General features: G+C 59.7%; 1 protein-coding gene across 1 annotated transcript; it reads right to left on the bottom strand.

Annotated features, from left to right (window-relative positions):
• Positions 1-1191: 1191 nt before the first annotated feature.
• Positions 1192-9323, bottom strand: OVOL1 (ovo like transcriptional repressor 1). The gene is made up of 4 exons (XM_051963920.1): positions 8911-9323; positions 3239-3456; positions 2280-2469; positions 1192-2120 (listed from the first exon to the last, which is right to left on the bottom strand). The coding sequence occupies exons 1-4, from the start codon at positions 9008-9010 to the stop codon at positions 1825-1827; spliced, it is 804 nt and encodes a 267-aa protein (XP_051819880.1). The 5' UTR covers positions 9011-9323; the 3' UTR covers positions 1192-1824.
• Positions 9324-21053: the final 11730 nt, after the last annotated feature.

Genomic DNA, 21053 nt, shown 5'->3' with positions numbered 1-21053 from the left:
GGCGCTGGCTCTACTGGGGCACACCGGGCAGGGCGGCCCCAGCTCGGTCTCTGGCTCTGGGACGCTGGTCAAGGCCCTTCCTCTCTTGGAGCCGGAACTTTCCCAGCGACACAAGTCGGCGCTGGAGCTGGAGGAACTCTTGGGCCCCCCCTGGTTCTGGTTCTGGTTCTGGGATGCCAGTACGGCTTAGCAACGGTCTGGGGATCAGGCAGTGGGGGTGGGGAGGGGCGGCGGCAAGGCACACACGGCACCGAGAAGGTCTTAGATTTTAATAACGAACAGAAAAACAGTTACAAAATCAAACAGAAATACAGAACCTTGTGACTGGCACGCAGAGCCAGCGCGTAGTGACGAAAACATGTAAACAAACCGAGGCTGCTGCTGGGACCCCAGCCCCATTCCCAACAGGGGCATCCGAACAAGCTCCCGGGGAGGTAACCTGGACGCACAGGCAACCGCGAGGAAGATGGACAAAGGGCCTCGGGCGCCCGTCCCAGCTCGGGCTCTCGGGCCTTCGCCCACTGCCCAGTTACTGTCCAGGAGATGGAGGAAGCCTCTGTCCCTCGTGAACTCCCGGCTGACACGGACTGCAGACTGACGACGGGTGCCCGGGGACTGGCCGGGCGTCTGCTCAGCTTGAGCCTGGCCATTGAGCGGCCCTCACAGCAAGGTCCGAATTCTGGGGGATTAGTCTCGGCAACAGCTCCCCCCGGCCCCCGCCCCGGGCACAAAGGAAGAAAACCCTCAGAAAAATCCCCACTCTCAAGTACGATTCTGGCGATGGGGCACGCCAACTGGCAGCGCCCACCCCCCTTTATTGGTGGAGAAGGCAAATGAATATCCTTTCTAACTTAAACAGTAGAAACAGTTGAGAACTGAGCGAGCGCATCTCCATCTGTAAACTGAGACTTGGGGAGGGAGGAGCCCCGGCTTCAGCGAGGGGAGTGCTCCTTCTGGCCTGATGGGCCCTGGGCCTTCCTCTCTGTCCCGGAGGGAGTGGGGCCTTCCCAGAAACCAAGGGCCCTGCCCGCCCCGCGCCCCAGCCCCCAGAGCTTCAGCGTCCGGAGCAGATGAACCTTTCGCTCCGTTGAGCCCCATCTGCGCTCTCGCTTTCAGGTGGGTGACGAAGGCCCGAACATCGCAGCTCACCCACCCCCGGCCTGAGGCAGGAGAAGCTACGGAGTGGTGAGTGCCCGACTTGTTGCTTATTTATGGGGGGGTGAGGAGCTGTCGGGGGGCACAAGGGGGGGCGGCAGAGGCCACGAGGCTCCTGCCTTGTCCAGGCGATGCTGGGAAAGCGACGGGAGACGGTCCCCGGGAAGGGGTGGGGGCCGGACAGGGCGGCCGAACAGCGGCCCACAGTGATGAGCCACAGAGGAGGTAGGGATGGGCAAGAGCTAGCTCTTTCCATCTTTGAAAAAGATCTCCATTAGCACCAAAAATATATTACTATCTGTACATTTGTCGGCTTTGCAAACGAGCGCACGCCTTGGGAGGCCCGCGGGCGCGCGGCCGTCTCCGCACCCCTGTGGGACAAGCCCTGCGTCCTGTGGGAGCCGCCTCCCGCCGCCAACTTCCTGCATCGAGCGTCTTTTCTTCAAACGCCAAGTCTCTGGTAGCCGGCGGCCACTCGCCCGAGCCCCCGGCCCCGCGGCTCACCCACCGTCCTCGAGTCCCGCGTCGGGGGGCCAAAGGCGAAGGCGGGAGCCTCGTCGGGAGAAGGCGGGGACGGCCGGGGGCACAGGCGGGCTCTGCCTTCTGCCGGGCTCAGGGGCGCCGGGCCCGGGCCCCCCTCCAGCCGGGCGGAGGGCCGCCTACCTGGCTTTAGAGGTGGTGGTGGTTCTGCAGCAGGGCGGTGACCGGGCCCTGCAGGGTGCCCGCCACCTTCTTGGAGCTCTTGCGCAGCAGCGGGCTGTCCGGGTGGTGCTCCCTGAGGTGCAGCACGTGGCCCTCCTGGCTGTCGGAGGTGCAGCCGCACTCCTCGCACACGTAGAGCTTGGCGCGCCGCTCCTTGTAGGCGTACTTCTGCTGCACGCCGTGGATCTTCTTGAGGTGGGACTCGAGGGAGCAGCGCTGGGTGAAGGCCTTGTCGCACAGGCTGCACTTGTAGGGCCGCACGCCTGGGGGAGGGAGGAGCGGGTCAGGGGCCTCTCCCGGAGAGCACCCCCGGCCGTCGGGGCCCCCGCCTGCCCCCCGGTCCTTCCCAGAGCCAACCTCTGGATCGCAGGCCTGGGCCCCGGCCCCCCCGGCCCCTCCCCCCGGCCCCCCCGGCCACTGACCGGTGTGCGTGCGCACGTGTCTCTTGAGGTCGAAGGTGTCGTTGAAGCCCTTCCCGCAGTAGGTGCACAGGTGCCGCTTGACGTCGTTGTGGCACTTCATGTGCCGGTTCAGCATGCGCTGGTAGGTGAAGGCCTTGTGGCAGATGTGGCAGGTGAAGAGCTCGCCGCTGGGCCCGTCTCCCACGGTCACCTGCGCAGGGACGGGGGCATGAGCGGCTTCAGACGGGGCCCAGGCCCAGCGCCCGTCTCCCCGCCCCGGCGCGCTCCGGAGCTCGCTCCGCCGACCCCTCGGCCTCTGTGGCGGCTGGCACAGAGGCGGGGGCAGGAGCCAGAGCGAGCATGCAGCGGGTCTGGAGTGGGCAGGCGCCCCCCAGCCTGTCATCCCCTCCGCCGGGACCTCCTCTGGCTCCCCTGGAGGGACCTGCTCCCTGGTCAGCCATGGGAAGCCCCCAAAGAGCAGCCCTCCTTAAAAGGAGCCTCAGCTGCCCCCGGTCCCCTCCCCGCCCGCGACTCCTTCGGGCCTCAGCCCCCCCCCGTCAGGTGGGATTAGACACAAACATTCAATCCCATCATCCTTTGGAGATGTCACGCGACACTGTGGCGTGTTGGAGAGACTGGCAGGGTGGGAAGCCCCTCTTTTTGTGGGGGGGAGGGGGCCCAGGCTCTCCTCCTGGTCAGCTGCTGGACGGGCCAAAGCTTCGTGAGCCCAGGCACCCCGTCCCCCAGGGATGGACAGCTAGGGGACGCCAGCGCCCAAATCCAGCTGCTCCCGCCCGAGTCTCGTCGCCCTTCGGGCCTGCAGCCCCCCCTTTTGGATGGGAGGGTCTGATGAGACCCCATGACTGCCCCCATTACTGTTCATCTGCCCAAACTTTTCCTGGGCTCCCAAGTCCAAGGACAGCCCCTTGCTGGGCATCAGCCAGCCCCCGAGCTCCCCGATGCCGGGCCAGGCTCCTCACCTTCATCTTGGGCCGCAGAAAGCCATGGTCGTGGCTCGGAGGGTCAGGCAAGCGGCCCAGATCTTCTGCCGGCAGCTGGGCCACCACGCAGGGTCCGGGGGCCGCACCATAGCCGGGCTCCCGGAGGCTCATGTCCAGGGCCAGCGGACAGGAAGGAGGCTCGGCCACCGAAGCCTCCAGGTCGCGGTAGGGCTGCGGCGGGCAGAAGCCGAGGCTGACTGTGGACAAAAGAGCGAGCGGGTTAGGGCCGGGGTCACGGGGGCCGAGCCTGCCTTGAGTGGGGCAGCCCGGCTCGCCCCCTCCCACCTAGGCTGCCCCATTAGGATAATTGTAGGCGACGCCAGCCAAGCAAGCATCCCGGCTCCGAGACATGCCCGCTGAGTAATTTGTGTCTTAGCGGAACTAGGAGGTTCCGCCTCCTCTGCCAATTAGCCGCCGCGGCAGACTGCCCGTGTGCCCCACCTGGGCTGGTCCCTCTGGATTCCTGGTGTGTGCCCCACGCCCTGCCACGGAGAAGGCCCCGGAGAACTCGGGGCAGCCAGGAGCGGCGGAGCATCTCCCCGGTGGCCCGGGATGCCCGGCCGTCCCCTCCCGTCCTCCCCGCCCCGGGCGCCCGTCGGCCCCTCTCCTTGGCTTTGCCTCCTGCGAGGGGTCCCCCCTCCCTAAAGCCCCCCCATGTTCCAGCCAGGCTGGCCCACTGCCACCCACTCCCTGAATTCCCGGGAGGGGGCGGGTGGCTCCGGCCCAGGCAGGCTGGCAAACAGGCCACGGGGTGGAGCAGGGAGGAGGCCCCGGGCGGCAGCAGGTGGATTCTCTGTAACAGTCTCCTGGGCTGCCTGCCCGGTTCTTACACAACCCACCCCCGCGCCAGGGACCGCTTAGTGTGGCAGAGAGGGCCGGGCTCCCCTCGGGCGGTGGAGGTGGCGGCAGCACCGATACCTGGCAGCCCCGAGATGCCGCCACGCCCTCCCCTCCCTGTGGCGGGCAGGTGGGCAGGCCGGCCTCCCTCGGGCCCTTGAGTAGCGGGGGCCAAACAGTTCCCAACGACATTTCCAGGCCAAGGTTTTCACTCGGGGACAAGTACTGGGGTGTCAGTTCTGGTTTTACAAGCGAATGCTTGGCTCTGGACGCGGAGTCCTCCACCAGGAAGACTTCCAGGGCTCAAAGCCGAGACAGAGAGAAAGCAGGGGCAGCGGGTCAGGAAAGCGGGAGGGCAGAGCCCGGCGTGGCCCAGCCATCCCCAGCCGGGCTCTGGGACAGGCGGAAGAGCGAGGGTCCCCGGCCGGCCTCCCTCCCCTCCCCCGCACCGATGGCTCAGGTACAGGGTACACAGAAGCCATCGCCACCGTGTGCCCTCAGCCCCACTCGGCTGGAACGGGAGGACAGGCAGCCCTGGGCCCTGGCTCTCTGTCAGCGCCCGTCGCCACGGGAGCACGGCCTACCTGGGGGTTGCAAGCAGAGGGGTGGATGCCTGGCTCGGGGCAGAGGCGGCCCCCCCGGCTGGGAGGAGGACCCCCAGGGCTCGCACTGGAGCTTGGAAAAGGACTTTGTCCCCAGGAGGAAGCCCGGGTCCCCCGGCTCGGCCGGCGGGCATTTCATTTGCCCAGTGCTCGAGCGCGGGGCTCGGGGTGACCTTGCTCCGAGGGAAGATGGGGGAGCTTCTGACTCGGGTAGACGGGAGCGGGGCCGTGCCCACCTGCCGTTCCCGGCTTCCTCTCATACGAGCGAGGGGCTGGGTGAAACCAGCCTGGGTGGGACCCAGTTTGCCTCATCCCACCCCGCCTCCCCCCGGCCGGACCGGTCCCCCCTCCCTGCCCCCATTAGCATGGCAGGTGCGTGTCACGGGGTGGCCGGAGCCCGGGGCAGGAAACAGAACAGGTTGGTTCCCTGCCGGCCCCTAATTGAGTGTTTCCGGTGGGGCGGAGGCCGCTCATCACCTGCCCACAGCCCTGCAATGTTGCAAGCTCCTGGCTGCTCCCTCGGGCTCCTCCCCTCGGGGGCCCGGCCCGGCCCATCCAGCTCTGGTCCTTACCCAGAAGCATCCTCCCCGGGGCCTCAGTCTTGCCATCCGCAAAAGGAGCCCCCAGACCAGACCAGTACTTAATGTGGCCCAGCGGGGGGAGCCGTGATCTCGGGGGCCGAGGAGCCCTGGCACCTCCAGCCTGGCCTGGGGGTCACTGCGTCCTCCCAAGCCACAAACTGGCAGAGGGGGCAGTGAGCGCCCACGTTGGCAATCACTCGGTTCTGAGATCAGCCTTCCCTCTCTGGCAACAAGCCTCCCTTCCAACAAGTGGTGGGCAGCACCAGTGTGGGCAGCGTCCTGAGGGCCAGGAAGCCAGCCCTTCTGAACCCCTCGCGGCACCCAGCAGGGTCGGCCGTACATACAGCTGGTGCTCAATAAGTGCTTATGGAAAACTACATACCCAAGCCCAGACGCAGGTTTGGCCCGGGCCGGGGATGAGCGGAGCTCCCCTCCACAAGCTGGTCTGTCTTCTCCCCAGCCAAGAGCAGTCTCCCCCCCATCCCCCACCCCCGTTCCTCTATTTACCCTGGCAGCCACCAGAGAAACAAGCCCGGCTGGCGCTGGGATGATGCAGGCTTCTGCTGCACTCAGATCTTAGTCACCGAGATAAGCAGGCCGCCCTTCCTCCCCGCCTCCTCCAGGCTCCCCCATCGCCTGCCCTGTCCTGGTAACCCCGGGCCTCCGGTCCGACTCTCGGCTCGGGCTCCGCCGGCCTCCACTGGCCCTTCTGTAAAGTGGGCACGTGGGGGTGGGGGGAGGCCGAGGGGAGCGGCGGAAGGCCCTGGGAGGTCCTTCAGCCCCGGCCTAGCGGCCCCCTCCTCGCCCAGGCCTGTTTCCTCTGGGCCCTGGCAGGCTCAGACGGCCCTCGGGGGCCACTCGGACTCTGGGCCCCAGGAGGCCTCAGGCGCTCCTCGGCCCGGCTTGGATTCCATTCCCCAGAGGGGCCAGGGAGGGGATCGAGCCCCGACGAAGGGGCAGCCTTGGAGAAGCCCAACTTAGCGCACGCCCACTCCCGGCGTCACAGAGAAAGGCAAGCTGGGAAGCGCTGGGCAGGAGCACAGGGCCCGGGACCCCCTCGGGGAGGCTACCTCTTCTGGGCGCTCTCCTCTCTTCGCCTGCCCAGCCCGCTGCAGCTCGCATGCCTGGGTTCTGCCTTGGCCCGGGGAGGCCGGGAGGCCCAGGGGAAAGCCTTCAGGTGTGCCAGAAGTTCGGGGCAAGCCGCGGGGAGGGAGGGCTCGGGCGCTCGCAGGGCCGGGTCCCACAGGCTCCCCCACCCACACAATGGGTGGGATGCTCTGAGAGCCCCACAGGGACCAGGTTGAACAGTTGGAGCTGGAAGGTTCCCAACATTCCCTAGCTCCAGGGCCCCTCCCCCTCCCCCCAGCTCCCGCTGGGTCACTGCTCAGCAGGGTCCCAATGGGCTGTGAGCCGGCCCTGGGGGCTGGGAGAGACGTGCCCAGCCAGCTGCCGGGGTCACGGCTGGCTGTGCCTCGAGAGGCACCCGGGCATGGAGGCCGGGCTCCCGGAGACCCGCCAGGGGGGCTTCCTTCCCCCACCCACCTCCACTCCCAGCTAAAGGGGAAGGAGGGAGGGAGAGAGGGAAGAAGGAGGGAGGAAGGGAGGGGGAAGGAAAGAAGAAAGGAGGGACAGAGGGAGGGAGAGAGGGAAGAAGAAGGGAGGGAAGGAAGAAAGGAAAGAAAGGAGGGAGGGAGGAGGAGAGTAAGGAGGGGGAGAAGAAAGAAGGAAGGAAGGAAGGAGGGGGAAAGGGAGGGAGGAAAAGAAGGAAAGGGAGGAAGGAGGGAAGGAAGGAAGAAAAGGAAGGAAAAAAGGAAGGAGGGAAGGAGAGAGGAAAAAAGAAAAGAGGGAAGGAGGGAGGGAGGGAAGGAAGGAAGGAAGAAAGAAAAGAAGGGAAGCGAGAGGAGGGAGGAAGGAGGGAGGAAAAAAGGAGGGAGGAGGAAAAAGGGGGAGGGAGGGAGAGGAAGGAGGGGGAGAGGAAAAGAAGGAAGGAAGGAAGGAGGGGGAAAGGGAGGGAGGAAAAGAAGGAAGGAAGGAAGAAGGAAGGAAGGAAGAAAGGAAGGAGGGAAGGAGAGAGGAAAAAAGAAAAGAGGGAAGGAGGGAGGGAGGGAAGGAAGGAAGGAAGGAAGAAAAGAAGGGAAGGGAGGGAGGAAAAAAGAGGGAGGGAGGGAGAGGAAGGAGGGGGAGAGGAAAAGAAGGAAGGAAGGGAGGAGGGGGAAAGGGAGGGAGGGAGGAAAAAGGGAGGAAGGAGGAAGAGAAGGAAGGAAGGAGGGAGGCAGTTTGCTGAGCTAAGGGCCCCTTGTGTGCCCTTCGCAGTTATCCCATTGATCCCCATCATGGCTGTCGGGGTAACTGATGGTGGAGCCTCCAGGACCCACTGGGGTTTCTGAGCAGAGGGGGAGGGGGTGGCCATTTCTTATCCCGGCCCTTTACAAAGCAGGGAATGAGGCAAACGGTTGGGTGACTTGCCCAGGGTCCCACAGCTCCCGAGGGAGGCTCTGACCACCGTCTCTCCCTGACCAGATTGCCGCCCACGGAGAAGAGCCAGCCCCAGCTCCCCCCGGGAGGCCGCCCCGGGCCGCTCCTGCTCCAGAGGAATGTCTTCGCCCCTCGGCGGCGGCCACATGACCCGCGGGATTCTGGGCCCCAGAATCAAAGCAGAATAACAGTCCGGGGCACGCCGTGCTCACCTTTGGCACAGTCCAAGGCGCTTTATCAGATCCCCGGCGGCAGCTGAGCAGGAAGTCCAAGCCAGGAGCTTTCGAGCTGCCCTTCTGAGGCCGGGAAAACCAGTCACCTGGCAAGGGGCCGGCCCTCCCCGGGCCCCCGGCCCCCCCTCAGCCGCCAGAGGAAGATTCAGAGTAACCCGGATGCCCGCGGCCGCTGCCCAGCCACGCCAAGCCCCCTCCGGCCTCCCCTCCGGCCGTCCATCCGCAGCCCCCAACGCCCCGAGGGCACCGGGGCAGCCCGGGCCAAGCCTGCGGCGCCCCCGCCCCCTCGGGCTCCTCGCTCGGCCGGGCGCTCGCCATCCTGGGCACAGCCAGGGTCACAGGCAGCAGCCGCTCCACTCAAGCTCCCCCGCGCCAGAGGGGCCCTTCCGGCCTCCCCCACTCGCACTCGCACCCCACCCCCCACGCGGAGATGGCCCCAAGGAACAGGACTCGGTGGCCAGACAGGCAGCAGGACCGTGGGGATCCAACAGAGGCCGCGGCTTCCTCGGAAGGGATGCCACCGGGGCGCCTTCCCCAAATAAAGCAGCAGCCCTCCCCTCCCCCTCAGCCCTGCCGCGTCCAGGTCTCTTCACCCGCTCCGGGGCTCTGCCAATGGCTGGGGGGAGGGGGAGGGGAACGGAGGGGGGGGGCTTTCTGCCATCGGAGGGATGCGAAGGGAGGCCCGGTGCATCGCCAGACCCGGGCTCGAACCCAGAGTCCAACAGAGATCAGCCCGAATCCTTGCCCTCAAGCCATTTAGTGGGGAGGGGGAAGAGGGGCCTCGAGCCCGCTCCGACTTATCTCCGCGGGGGTCCCGTCCCGGCGGCGCGGTTCCCAGTGTCCCCGGCTCCCTCCCAGCCGGGTTGCGGGGGGGAGGGGTCGGCGGCGCCGAGGGTCCTCCGACGGGGCGGCCCGACACTCACCGGGCACGTAGATCTCGCCGCGCTCCTCGTCCGGGAGCTCGCTCCAGTTGCGCTTGCCGGTGGAGATGCACGGCTTCTTGACGAGGAAAGCCCGGGGCATGGTGGCTGCGGTCCGGGGCCCGCGCCGGGGCCGCGCAGAAGGGACTCGGGGGCGGGCGGGGGCGCCTCAGCTACGTGCGAGAAGCGGTGGCAGCAGCCCGACGCCGCGCCTGTGTCCCGGCCGTGCCGCGCGGTCCGCCGGGAGGTCAAGAGCAGAGGAGCGGTGGCGGCGGCTGAGCGGCTCCCTGGGCTCTGATGGGGCCGGCGCCGGCGCCCGGGGAGTCTTAGGGCGCGCTCTGGCTCGGCCGGCCCGACGGGTTCCCACTTTATGGGCTTGTGCAGCGTTCGGGGTGGGTGTGCGTGTGCGCTTGGGGTGGGAAGGGCAGGGGGAGGGCAGGGAGGGGCCGGGGCGCTCTCATCTAATTAGCCCGGCCGGGCGTGGGGCGAGGACGGCGCATGCGTGCAGAAATAACGGTGACAAGTCACCTAGTGGTGTTACCTGCGGAACCGGTTCTCCCGGCGCGACGGGGGGCGGGGCGGGTCACTGCGGGGCGGCCGGGGGTGGGAGGAGGGGGGGGACTGCCGCGCCGCCCAACGCGGCTTTCGGAAGGACCGAGCCCGGGGCGGCCGGGGAGCAGCGGTCTGGGATGGCACGTCGGGGCCAGGACCCGGGGAAGGGGCTGAGGCTGCACGCCCCGCCCCTCCCGGGCCCAGACGCCGGGGTGCAGCCCGCCCTCGTTAATGCGAGCCCCTCGCTGGCGCCTTCCCTCGGCGGGGCTCACAGCGCTCGGAGGCGGCGGAGACTCCCCGGGGGCCCCGTCGGGGACGGGATATGTCTGAGGGGCGCTCGGTTTGTGCACCCCGAGTTCTCGTTCATTTCCTTTGCGGCCTGCCTGCCCCCAAACTCAGACAAAGCCACGGACCCCGAGCCGGGGCTTTGGCCACTGTGGCCAGCTCTGACCCTTCGGGGTCCTTCCGTTAAGAGGGAGCCCCTGCTTTCCGGTGCCCATCTCCCCGCCCGGAAGGGAACCATCTTTGACCTTTGTCTTAAGACATTTGTGCGACTCGGGCCTCTCGTGAAAGGAGCAGAGCTGGGGGAAGGGGCTGGTCAGGCCCCGAGACGGCTCCGGGGCAGGGACTCCTAGACCCCGAGCCTGCGGGGACCCCCGAACCCCTAGGGACCCAGATGTAGGGATCCCAACCCAGAGACCCCGAGCCCGCAGGGATGGGATCCAGAGCCCCCAGGGACTCGGGTGCAAAGACCCCGAGCCCGCAGGGACCCGGCCTCCCCATCTTCCAGATGGGGAAACTGAGGCAGGAGAGGCCAGAGCGCAGCGGAGAAAGCGGCAGACTTGGCCCTCCCTCTGCGACTTAGTGCCGCCGGTGACCCCGGGAAGCCTCGGTTTGTCGGTCTGCACCACCCGCGCCGGGAAGCCGACAGCTATTTGTTTGGAAAGTGCTCGTTAGCATTTGCATATTGGGAGTAAGATGGCGCCTGCCCAGAAGGCCGGGGACTCGCTGTGGGATCTGGGGCACCTGCAGGGGGCATCTCTTTGGGGGCGGGGAGACGTCGGGGCTCTCGGCCGCCTCCTGCTCTCACCTCCCGCACGGGGGGCCGGCGCCCAGACACTCACACGGGCTGCCCCATCTGGGCTCCGGGCCTCTGGGCAAATTTCTGGTATATCGGGGTCAGGGGACCCCGGCCGAGGGATGATGGCCGTCCGCAGCGGCCCAGGGCCCGGGGTTTGCGAAATGCGGCGCCCCGGAGCCTCACTGCGCCCTTGGGGGGGGGTTATCCCCGTTCTGCGGATGAGGAAACGGAGCCGCCAAGCAGGATCCCAAGCCCGAGGCTCGGGCCCTCCCAGCAGAAGCAGCGAGGGCTGCTGGGCTGAGGGGAGTGGGGGCGGAGGGGCCCGACCGTTGGGGGGGGGGGGTCCCCGGTAAATGCCTTCCCGGTGGGCTCGGACTGAGTGAGCCTTCGGGGATTCCCCGGACTCCTGGGTCCCTGAGGTCTCTTCCATCCCCGGGGCACCTAGAGCGGGTGAGCTTTTCTTTTACAGACTGGGAGCCAGGTTTAGAAAGGTCAAAGCACCAGACCAGGATCACACACATCAGTGCGCTTCCCCTCCCACTTGTAACCCTAAATGCTGCTCACGGCCCCTTAAGAACGTGAACTTCCTCCGGCCCCGAGCGGGCTCCGCGACCCCCAGGCGCCGGCTTGGGTGGGAAGGGGCCGGTGGAGGGAGCGGGCCGGGGCCCCCCGGAGCCCAAATCCTCCAGCTGCCGCTTCGGGAGGGAAAGAGCGAATCCCCGCCTGAAAGGAGCGGAGACCCGCGGGCCCGGAGCCGGGGGAGGGGGAAAGGAGGGGGAGGGCGCGGGGAACGAGGGGACGGAGCGGGACCTGAAGCTTTGGGCTGAGAAAACCAGGAGCGGCGGCGGCGGCCCCGGGAGCCTCAAGTCTGAGCAGACAGCCGGAAATCGGGCCTCAGGCCCTGGATCTCCTCTCCTGGGCTCGCGGCCCCTCGCCCCCCCCCCCCCACTCCCACCCCCCTCACTGTGGCTGCGCTTCCCTCTTTGGTCCTTAGGGGAATGAGCAACAGGTTCTCTCCCTCCCCCCCCCCCCCTTCCTTTCTCTTTCCCTCCCTGTCTCTCTCTTCCTCTCTCCCCTCCCTGTCTCTCTCTGTCTCTATCTGTCTGTCTGTCTGTCTCTCTCTCCCCTCCCTCCTTCCCTCCCTCTTTCCCTCCCTCTCTCTCCTTCCTCTCTTTCCCTCCCTCCCTCCCTCCCTCCATCTTTGTCTCTTTCTCTTTCTACCTTTCTCTCCTCCTTCCTGTCTCTCCCTCCCATCCCACATCTCTCTCTGTCTGTCTCTCTGTCTCTGTCTCTCTCTCCTTCCTCTCTTTCTCTCCCTCTCTCCTGTTTCTCTCTCTCTTCCTCTCTCCCCTCCCTGTCTCTGTCTCTTTCTGTCTCTCTCTTTCCCTCCGTGTCTCTCTCTGTGTCTATCTCTGTATCTCTTTATTTCCTTCTTTCTCCCTTTCTCTGTCCCTCCTCCCTCCCTCCCTCCTTCCTTCCCTCTCCCTTTTCTTTCTTTCCTTTTTTAAAAACAATCCCCAAACATTTCTCTTCTTTGCCTCATACTTCCCTTCCCCGGCTGAAAAAACAAACTGCACAGTCTGCCCCCCCCCCAAGTCCAAGGCTGTAGCTCCTTCCTTCTGCCCCTCACTCCCCCTCCCCCCCCCAAGCTGTGGCTCCTTCCTTCTGCCCCTCACTCCCTCCTCTCCCTCACCGTCCTCTGCCATTTATGAGGAAGGGCTTTTGTAAAAAGAAAAGAAAATGGTCTGGGGGTTGGGGGTTGGGGGGCCGAGATAATAAATCCTTCTAAAAACAAATTTTAAAGAAATTAAAAAAGAAAACAGCCGGCTCTGTCATGTGATCTTTTATCAACTGTTGAATGTCTCTTCTCCTAAATCGGAATCAGTTCCTTACATTCAATCCCATCTTTATCCAAGAAAATGTTCTTGTCCGGTTCCCTTTTCCTTCTAATTTGAACTGTCCTGCTTTTATTTGGGCAAAACCTTTTGAATTGTTCGTGCTTTTTCTCCTTTTCCCCCTTGCCCTTCTTTTGCTGGGACCCATTCCCTTTTCTCTCTCTCTTCCTTTTTTTTTTTTTTTTTTTTTTTTTTTGCTGAGGCAACTGGGGCTAAGGGACTTGCCCAGGGTCACACAGTCAGGAAATGTTAAGTGTCTGAGATCACATTTGAACTCGGGTCCTCCTGACTCCAGGTCTGGTGCTCTATCCACTGCGCCCCCTAGCTGCCCCAGCTTGTTCATTTTTTACAGAATATTAACATTCCATTACTTTCATAGACCATACTTTATCCAGTCATTCCCCCATTGGATTTTTCCAATTCTTTGCTACCACAAAAAGAAATGCTACAAACATTTCGGTACCTGTGGGTCCTTTTCCCTCCTTTATGATTTCCTTGGGAGACAGACCCAGGAAGTAATGGCCCTGCTGGGTCAAAGGGTATGCACAGGTTTATGGCCCTTTGGGCATAGTTCCAAATTGCTCTCCAAAGTGATTGGATCATTCCACAACTCCACCAACAATGTATCAGTGTCCCAGTTTTCCCACATCCCCTCTAATGTTAATCATGATCTTTTCCTGTCATCTTAGGCAGTCTGGGAGATGTGAGGTGGTACCTCAGAATTATTATAATTTGCATATTTCTAATCAACAATGATTTAGAACACTTTTCCATATAACTATAGACTGAAAATTACCTGTTCATATCATTTGACCATTTATCAATTGGGAAATGACTTGTATTTTTTTTTTATTATTATATAGCTTTTTATTTACAGAACATATGCATGGGGAATTTTTCAGCATTGACCTTTGCAAAACCTTTTGTTCCAATTTTTCCCCTCCTTTTCCCCCCCTCCCCTCCCATGGCAGGTTAACCCATACATGTTAAATATATTAAAGTATAAGTTAAATACAATATATGTATACATATGACTTGTATTCTTATAGATTTCACAAGAGTTCTTTATATATTTTAGAAATGAGACCTTTATCAGAAAAACTGGCTGTAAAGATTTTTTTCCCTTTTAATCTTGTTTCTGTTGGCTTTATTTGTGGAAAAATTTTTTAAAATAATTATAACTTTTGATTGACAGAGCCCATGCTTGGGTAATTTTTTCCAGCATTATCCTTTGCATTCACTTCGGTTTCGATTTTTCCCCTCCCCTAGATGGCAAGTAGTCCTTTACATGTTGAATAGGTTACAGTATATCCTGGATACAATCTAAGTGTGCAGAACCCAACAGTTCTCTTGTTGCCCAGGGAGAATTGGATTCAGAAGGTAGAAATAACCCGGGAAGAAAAACCAAAATGCAAACAGTTTACACTCATTTCCCAGTGTTCTTTCTTTGGGTGTAGCTGCTTCTGTCCATCCTTGATCCATTGAAACTGAATTAGCTCTTTATCGAAGAGATCCACTTCCATCAGAATCCATCCTCATGCAGTGTCGTTGTTGAGGTACATAATGATCTCCTGGTTCTGCTCATTTCACTCAGCATCAGTTCCTGTCAGTCTCGCCAGTCCTCTCTGTATTCATCCTGCTGGTCATTTCTTACAGAACAATAATATTCCATAACATTCATATACCACAATTTACCCAGCCATTCTCCCATGGATGGGCATCCATTCATTTTCCAGCTTGTAGCCACTACAAACAGGGCTGCCACAAACATTGTGGCACATACAGGTCCCTTTCCTTTCTTTAGTATCTCTTTGGGATAGAAGCCCTGTAGTATGTGTAAATTTTTTAATGTAATCAAAGTTGTCATTTTGCCTTTCATAATGTTCTCTAGTTCTTCTTTGGTCAAATTCCTCCCTTCTCCAAAGATCTGACAGATAAATTATCCCTTGCTCTCTCCTAATTTGTTTGGATATCATTCTTTCTGCCCAAGTCATGTACCCATTTTGACCTTATTTTGGTATGGGGTATGAGATGTGGGTCTCCATTTCTTAGCCAGTACCACATGGTTTTGATGCCTGCTGCTTTATAATGTGGTTTTAGGTTTATACTGCTAAGCCACCATCTTTTGTCATTTTTTTTAATTAATTTCCTTGAGATTCTTGACCTTTTGTTCTTCCAGATGAATTTTGTTATTTTTTCTAGTTCTATAAAATAATGTTTTGGCAGTTTGATTGTATGGCACCCAACAAGACAGAATTGTCGTTTTTATTATATTGGCACGGCCCAGCCATGAACAATTGACAATTTTCCAGTTGTTTGGCTCTGACTTCATTTGCGTGAGAAGGGTTTTGTAATTGTGTTCATACAGTTCTTGGGTTTGTCTTGGCAGCTAGACCCCCAAGTATTTTATTTTGTCTACAGTCATTTTTTTTTTGTTTTCTTTTTATGTTGTAATTTCTTGCGTGTGTTTTTTATTATAGCTTTTTGTTGACAAAACATATGCCTGGGTAATTTTTCAGCACTGACCCTTGCAATCACTTCTGTTCCAACTTTTCCCCTCCTTCCCTCCACCCCCTCCCCTAGATGTCGGGTAGTCCCATACATATTAAATAAGTTAAAAGTATATGTTAAATCCAATATAGGTATACCTATTTATACAGTTATCTTGTTGCATAAGAAAAATCGGATTTAGAAATAGGGTAAAAATAACCTGAGAAGAAAAAACAAAAATGCAAACAGATATTAACAGAAAGAGTGGAAATGTTATGTTGTGCTCCACACTCATTTCCCAGTGTTCTTTCTCTGGGCTGTCTACAGTAATTTTAAGTGAAATTTCTCTATCTCTTGCTGATGGGCTTTGTCAGTAATCTATAGAAATGCCCATGATTTGTGTGGCTTTATTTTATATCCTGCAGTTGAATTGTTTCCAGTAAATTTTTGGATGATTTTCTAGGATTCCGTAAGTGTATCACGATGTCATCTGCAAAGAGGGATGGTTTTATTTCCTCGTTGCCTGTTCTAATTCCTTTAATTTCTCTTTCTTGTGTTATTTCTTGTTTCTTATGTTGAGTAATAGTGGTGATAATGGGCATCCTTGTGGATGTTAGATCAAATCTAATCATAAAATAAACAAGAAAGAAACCAGGGAGGTTAATTGGATCCTAGAAAAGCTAGATAGGCTAGACCTCTGGAGAAAATTGGTTTCCGCTTCATGTGGAGTAAGTCAGCAGAATCGAGGAGCTTTTACAAAGCAATTTTTTGAAAAGGTGACCAAAGTCCAAAAGCATCGTCTTGCCCGCCGTGTCATTCCCTGACCGCTGTGCTGCAGTCCCTGGGGAGAGGGGCGCTCATTTCCAAGGGCCAGTGGGGGCCACTTGGGGGACATGGTGTCAAGGCTGCCGGGTCAGTCTGCTGCTGGGCTGGGCCAAGGAGGTCCCGCCTCAGGGCTGGAGTCCTGCCTGGCATCCCGAGGCCTTTACTGACCTTTTGAGACCGGACCCAGACTCAGGCTGGCCCAGGAGGCTGGAACTGGCCACCCCCACCCAGCCTCGGGAGCCTGAAGGGTTGTCCTTCTCCCTGGTGGCTGGGAAGAAGGAAGAAGAGATTTGGCCTTTAGCGCCCTTTGTGTGGACGGTAGGAAAGGGCCACGAGAGCTGAGCATCCTCCTCGTCCTCCTCCGAGGGGAGGACCCTCCCAGCTCCACCTGGCATGAGAGCAGACATAAAAGACCACGTGCCCGAGGGGTCGGGGCCGGGGTAATAAAAAGCATAAGAGGTCGTAGTTATTCGAGGAAAGGCAATGGCTGGGGACGGGGCCAGGTGGAGGGTCAGGGAGTGAGCGGGCAGGAAGCAAAGGCGGGAACAGGTGAAGGCCCCAATGGCCAGTGACCTCCCCACCCTAAAGGATGATGGCTTCCAAGCTGCAAACGGCCTCTGAGAATTGGTCTGGTATTTTTGTAACAGATGGGTAAACTGAGGCCCAGAGAAAGGCCCAAATGAGTTGGAAAGTGCCTTGGAGAAGGGCAGGGCTCCTGACCCCTTTCCATTTGGACATAGCTCAGATCAGCAGGAAGTTTGAAGCAAAGGGGCCTCCCCAGAGCAGTAGCCCTGGAGGCAGAAAGCCCTGACTAGATCTCTCCACCTGCCTCAGTTTCCTCAACTGTAAGGTGGGGATAAATAATAGCACCTGAAATATTTCTCAAGCACTTGGAAAACCTTGAGAAGCACAATTGCTCTCTTATGAAATGTCTTTTTGCAGCTTCTACTCATTACTCCCGCTCTCAGGCGCTAAGCATTCATCCGCTGAACATTTGAAAAACACTTATTAAGTACCTACTGTGTACTTTCCATCCCAGATGCTAGACTAATATACTTCCGGCCCTCAAGGTGCTTCCATTACTGGTGGGGTGAGTCACCAGGAGAGGGGGAGCCAGAATCCTTAGTCCTGAAATCACCTGGAGTGTGTCCAGAGGCCGCAGGGGGGACCGGGAGGGCCAGCCTTGGTTCTGGGCTGTGTGAGGGACTGGGGAAGGAGCTAAAGAAAAGGCCAGAGAGGGGAGGGGGAAGGGAGCAGTGCCGGATGATTGACATCCCCGACGAAGACCCTGCCCAGAGCAGTTAGGTGACTTGCCCAGGGTGACCCAGCACAGCCCGTGTCTGGGGTAGCCCGCCCCGCTGCTGTGGACCCTGACTTATGAAGGTCTGTCAGGGCCGGGATTCGGGTCTCCCAAGCTCAGACCAGTACAGACACCAGCTGGACCGGCCCGGTCACCTCTGGGACCCGGGCAATGGCCTGAGCGATCCCTCTCTTGTGATCCCCCCTCCCTTTAGTTTTATGTGTTAATGTTACTTTTTCATTCATTGTTTACATCATTGAATTATATTTCCTTTCTCTATGGAGCAAATAAAATCCAGTGGCTTCCCATTACCTGGAGACAAATACAAGTCCTCTGGCCCTAAAAGCTCTCTCTAACTCCTCCCTCTGCCCTGGCCCCACACAGCTGTGCCAGCACTCCTGACACTCACATCTGCCCGCCACACCTTTGCGCCAGCCGGTCCTGATGCCTGAAATGCCCTCCCGTGCTCCTTTCTTCCTTCCTCGTTTTCTTGGCTTCCTTCTAGCGTCCCCTCCAAGTCTACCTTCCACAGAGGCCTTTTCTCCTGCGTCCAGAGCTTCCCCTTCCCACCATCTGGATCTCGTCCGGACCCGGGTACCCACGTGCTGGGTGCCCGGCAGAGTGAGGGCCTGGAGGGCAGGAGCTGTTTATCTCTCTGTAACGCGGGCACTCGGCCAGGGCCTGGCACATGGCAGAGGCTCAATAAATGCTTGTGGCCAGACGGGCACGCCAATGAGCTGTCAAGCCCGGTCACTCCTACTCCCACGGCCGGACCGGCCGCTTCTCCCCACTCGCGGTCCCGGCCTAGCGGCGGCTCCGTTGGCCATTTAGCCGGGGCTGTCTTCTAGAGGAGGAGGACTGGGGGGAGGCGAGCTGGACCGCAGTCCGGGACCTTCTCTTGGGAGCCTGGGGTGCTGCCTTCAGAAAGGGGCTTTGCAAGTAATTACGCACGTCCTCCGCGTGTGCAAAAGCACTTGTGGCAGCTAGAAACAGGAAACCGAGGCTGCCCAGCAGTCGGGGAATGACTGAGGAAGCTATGGTACACGAAGGTTATGGGATACTCTGGTTCTGTAATTAACGCCTGGCAGGAGGACATCCGAGGGGCCCGGGGAGACCGACGGGAACTGATGCTGAAGGAAATGAGCAGGACCAGGAGACCATGGGACACGTAACAAGACTGTGATGGTCAATGGTGAGGGACGTGGCCTTTCTCACAGTGGGACCATTCAAGGCAGATCCAGTGGGCGTCCGCAACCGGAGAGGCCTCTGGGACCGAATGGGCATCGAAGCAGAGCACTTGCTGCTTTATACATTTTTTTTTCTCTCTCCTGGTTTTTCCCTTTTTTGTCTAATTTTTTTTTTGTACGTGACAAATATGGAAATGTTTAAAAGGATTGTATATATTTAATTTATATCTAATTGTTTCCTCTTTGGGGGAGAAGGGAAGAAAAAAATTAAACCAAATCTTATAAAATTAACGTTGAAAAGTATCTTTACCTGTATTTGGAAAAACAAAATACTATTGAAAACTTTAAAAATTAAATATCTGAGAATAAAATAAAATCGTATGGAGGGGAAATTATACTAGCTAATGAACATGCTCGGTTTATCTTATAAACTAATTTTTTTAAAGCTTCCATTCTGAGTGGGCCGACAATATGCAATACATGGGTACAGAGAAGTGATAAACGATCTGAAGCGCATGGGGAGGGGAAGACTAGACCCTCCCCCACCCCCACACAGAAGGGCTGTGAGCTAAGCCTTGAAGAAAGTTCCAGAGATTGAAAGGCGGGCGGGGGGCCAGGGCCTCTCAGGCAAGGGGGACAGTCAGGGCAAAGGCCGGAGGTGGGAGATGGAGTATTAGGCCCACGTGGAAAGGGCTTTTCATGGCAAACAGTGTCTGGTCCCGGAGGTGCTAGGGACCCCCGAGAGCGGTGTGGGCGAGTCAGAGCGATGGTCTCATTTGGCGGGGGGTGCCCGATGGATCGGAGGGGGAGGGGTTGAGGCAGAGACACCCTCAGGGAGAGGGGTGCAGCTGGGTGGGAGAGCCGCTGAGGTCGAAAAGCCGGGGCCTGCCCAAACGCCGGATGTGAGGTGAGCCAGGGGTGGTTGGGAAGGGCTGCCTTCAAGAGCCAGGGCCTGCTCTCTGTGGGCTTTTCTTGGCAAAGACGAGACCCTTTCCTTCTGTGGCTACAGATGAGCAAACTGAGGCAGACAGGGTTGAGAGACTCGGGACTGAGGTCTCCCCGACTCCGGGCCGGGACAATCTATCCGCTGTGCCCTGTAGTCACCCTCAGTAATGTTAGGGAGGCTCAGGAGGAGGGAGGCTGGGTGGGGGCAGGAAAGCAGCTGGGTTTGGGCCACATTTGAATGGGCGGTCAGGGTTTGGGGCTCCAGATGCCCAGTGGATGTGAGGAGAGATCAGAAGCTAGGAAGGCGTTAGCTGGGCTAATTAAAATAATGAGTAGAGACACCAAGTGGAAAACGGCATCATGGGAGCCGATCAGAGCAGGGGGCCGAGTGCCAGAGCCACGGGGTCCTCCTTGTCAGTTGGGCTCCCTTGGAGGGGAGCCGCTCGGGGAGGCTGCTGAGCCCCCAAGTCCATGGGAAGGTCCCCAACGTTGGCTATCGTTAGTGGATTTCTGGGTGCCCCTCAGCCGCCTCTTATTTGAAACTGAACCGTGTTGGGGGCTCTTGGTTGCCCCCATTTTACAAAGGAAGCTAAGCAGAGTTTGCACAGCATTATGCAGACCCACGGGACTTCACACAGACCCCAGACCGTGGGACCCCCGGGTGCTGATGGGCGCTCACCACAGGGGTCACGCCCTCTGATCAGCAGAAGCCATGATGGGAGATAGGAGGAAGTGGGGGGAAGGGGGCTGTCCTGTGCCCCACACCTCTTCCCTTCTCTGAGAGCCCGACACCCCTGGATTATCCCTGCGGAGAGGGCTGTGCCTGGGCAAGGTGCCAGGTCCGGTTCCAAAGGCCATGTTGGGGCTGGAAGTTCCCGGGGCGTGCTGGGAAGGGGGAGTTTCTCCCGGCTCCAGCAGAGGGGAAACGGAGGAAAGCTGCCCCCAGAGGCAGGGCCGGGCAGCTCAGCGGGCCGGCGTCAGCGCCCAGACGCGATGGTCCAGATCTGACCTGCTGGTCACATAAAACTCGGTCAGGGGCGGCCCCTCCCGCTGCTTCCTCTCATCCCCACCTCCCTCTTTCATCTTAGGCGCTAATTAGCGGGAGGCCTCCCCGCCTCCAGCCTCCTGGGGGTCATTATCCCGTTTTATATCCAGGGAAACTGAGGCACCTAGAGGGGAAGTGGCTGGGGAGCCGTGGCTGAGTCAGGGGCTGACTCAAGTCCTGCCAGACCGGTACTTGGACTCTTTGCCCACCGCCCTGCCCGTATACACCCAAACACCAGGCGTCTCTGGGGCCTCTCCCCCACCCCCACGGGTCTTGCTGTCTGGGCCCCGGGGCCTGGGGGGCGGGGCGGGCCTGGGAACACTAGTCTGGCCCCTTTCGGTTCAAAGCCCCCGGCTCATTAAGCCCCAAGGCCCTTATGGAGTCTCGCTCCTCCTAGGGAGGTGGGCCACTGGGACCCTCAGTCTTCTTGGCCGGTCTTCCTTCGCCGACTTTGGGTCTGAGCAGAATCGAGCCCGGCCCTGACCCCTCCCCCGTCTCCTGGGAACCCCTGCGGCAGATCAGCCTGGGCCGGGCTCACGGGCCAGCCAGGGGTTACTGCCGGCGGTGGCCACTGCCCAAAGGGGAGCCCCCAGGGGCATCCGGACGAGGCCCCCGCGTGGTGGCGGTGGGGGGCGCTTTCTCTTCTCTGGCCAGCCCCCCGGAGCTCCCAGGAGCTTTGGAAGCCAACCCCGGGACTCTAGCTTCCACCGCAGCTCTGGGGGTCGGGTGCACTGAGTGTGGGGGTTGGGGCGGCACTGGGTCATCCGCGCAGGGAGCAGGGGCCCCGGCCCAGGGGTGGGGGCCACATTGGGAAGCCCAGCCCGCC

Source organism: Antechinus flavipes, chromosome 6 (assembly GCF_016432865.1).
Source record: "Antechinus flavipes isolate AdamAnt ecotype Samford, QLD, Australia chromosome 6, AdamAnt_v2, whole genome shotgun sequence".
NCBI lineage: Eukaryota > Metazoa > Chordata > Mammalia > Dasyuromorphia > Dasyuridae > Antechinus > Antechinus flavipes.
The sequence above is the reverse complement of the archived record's forward strand: the minus strand, read 5'-3'. Positions and strand labels throughout refer to the sequence as shown.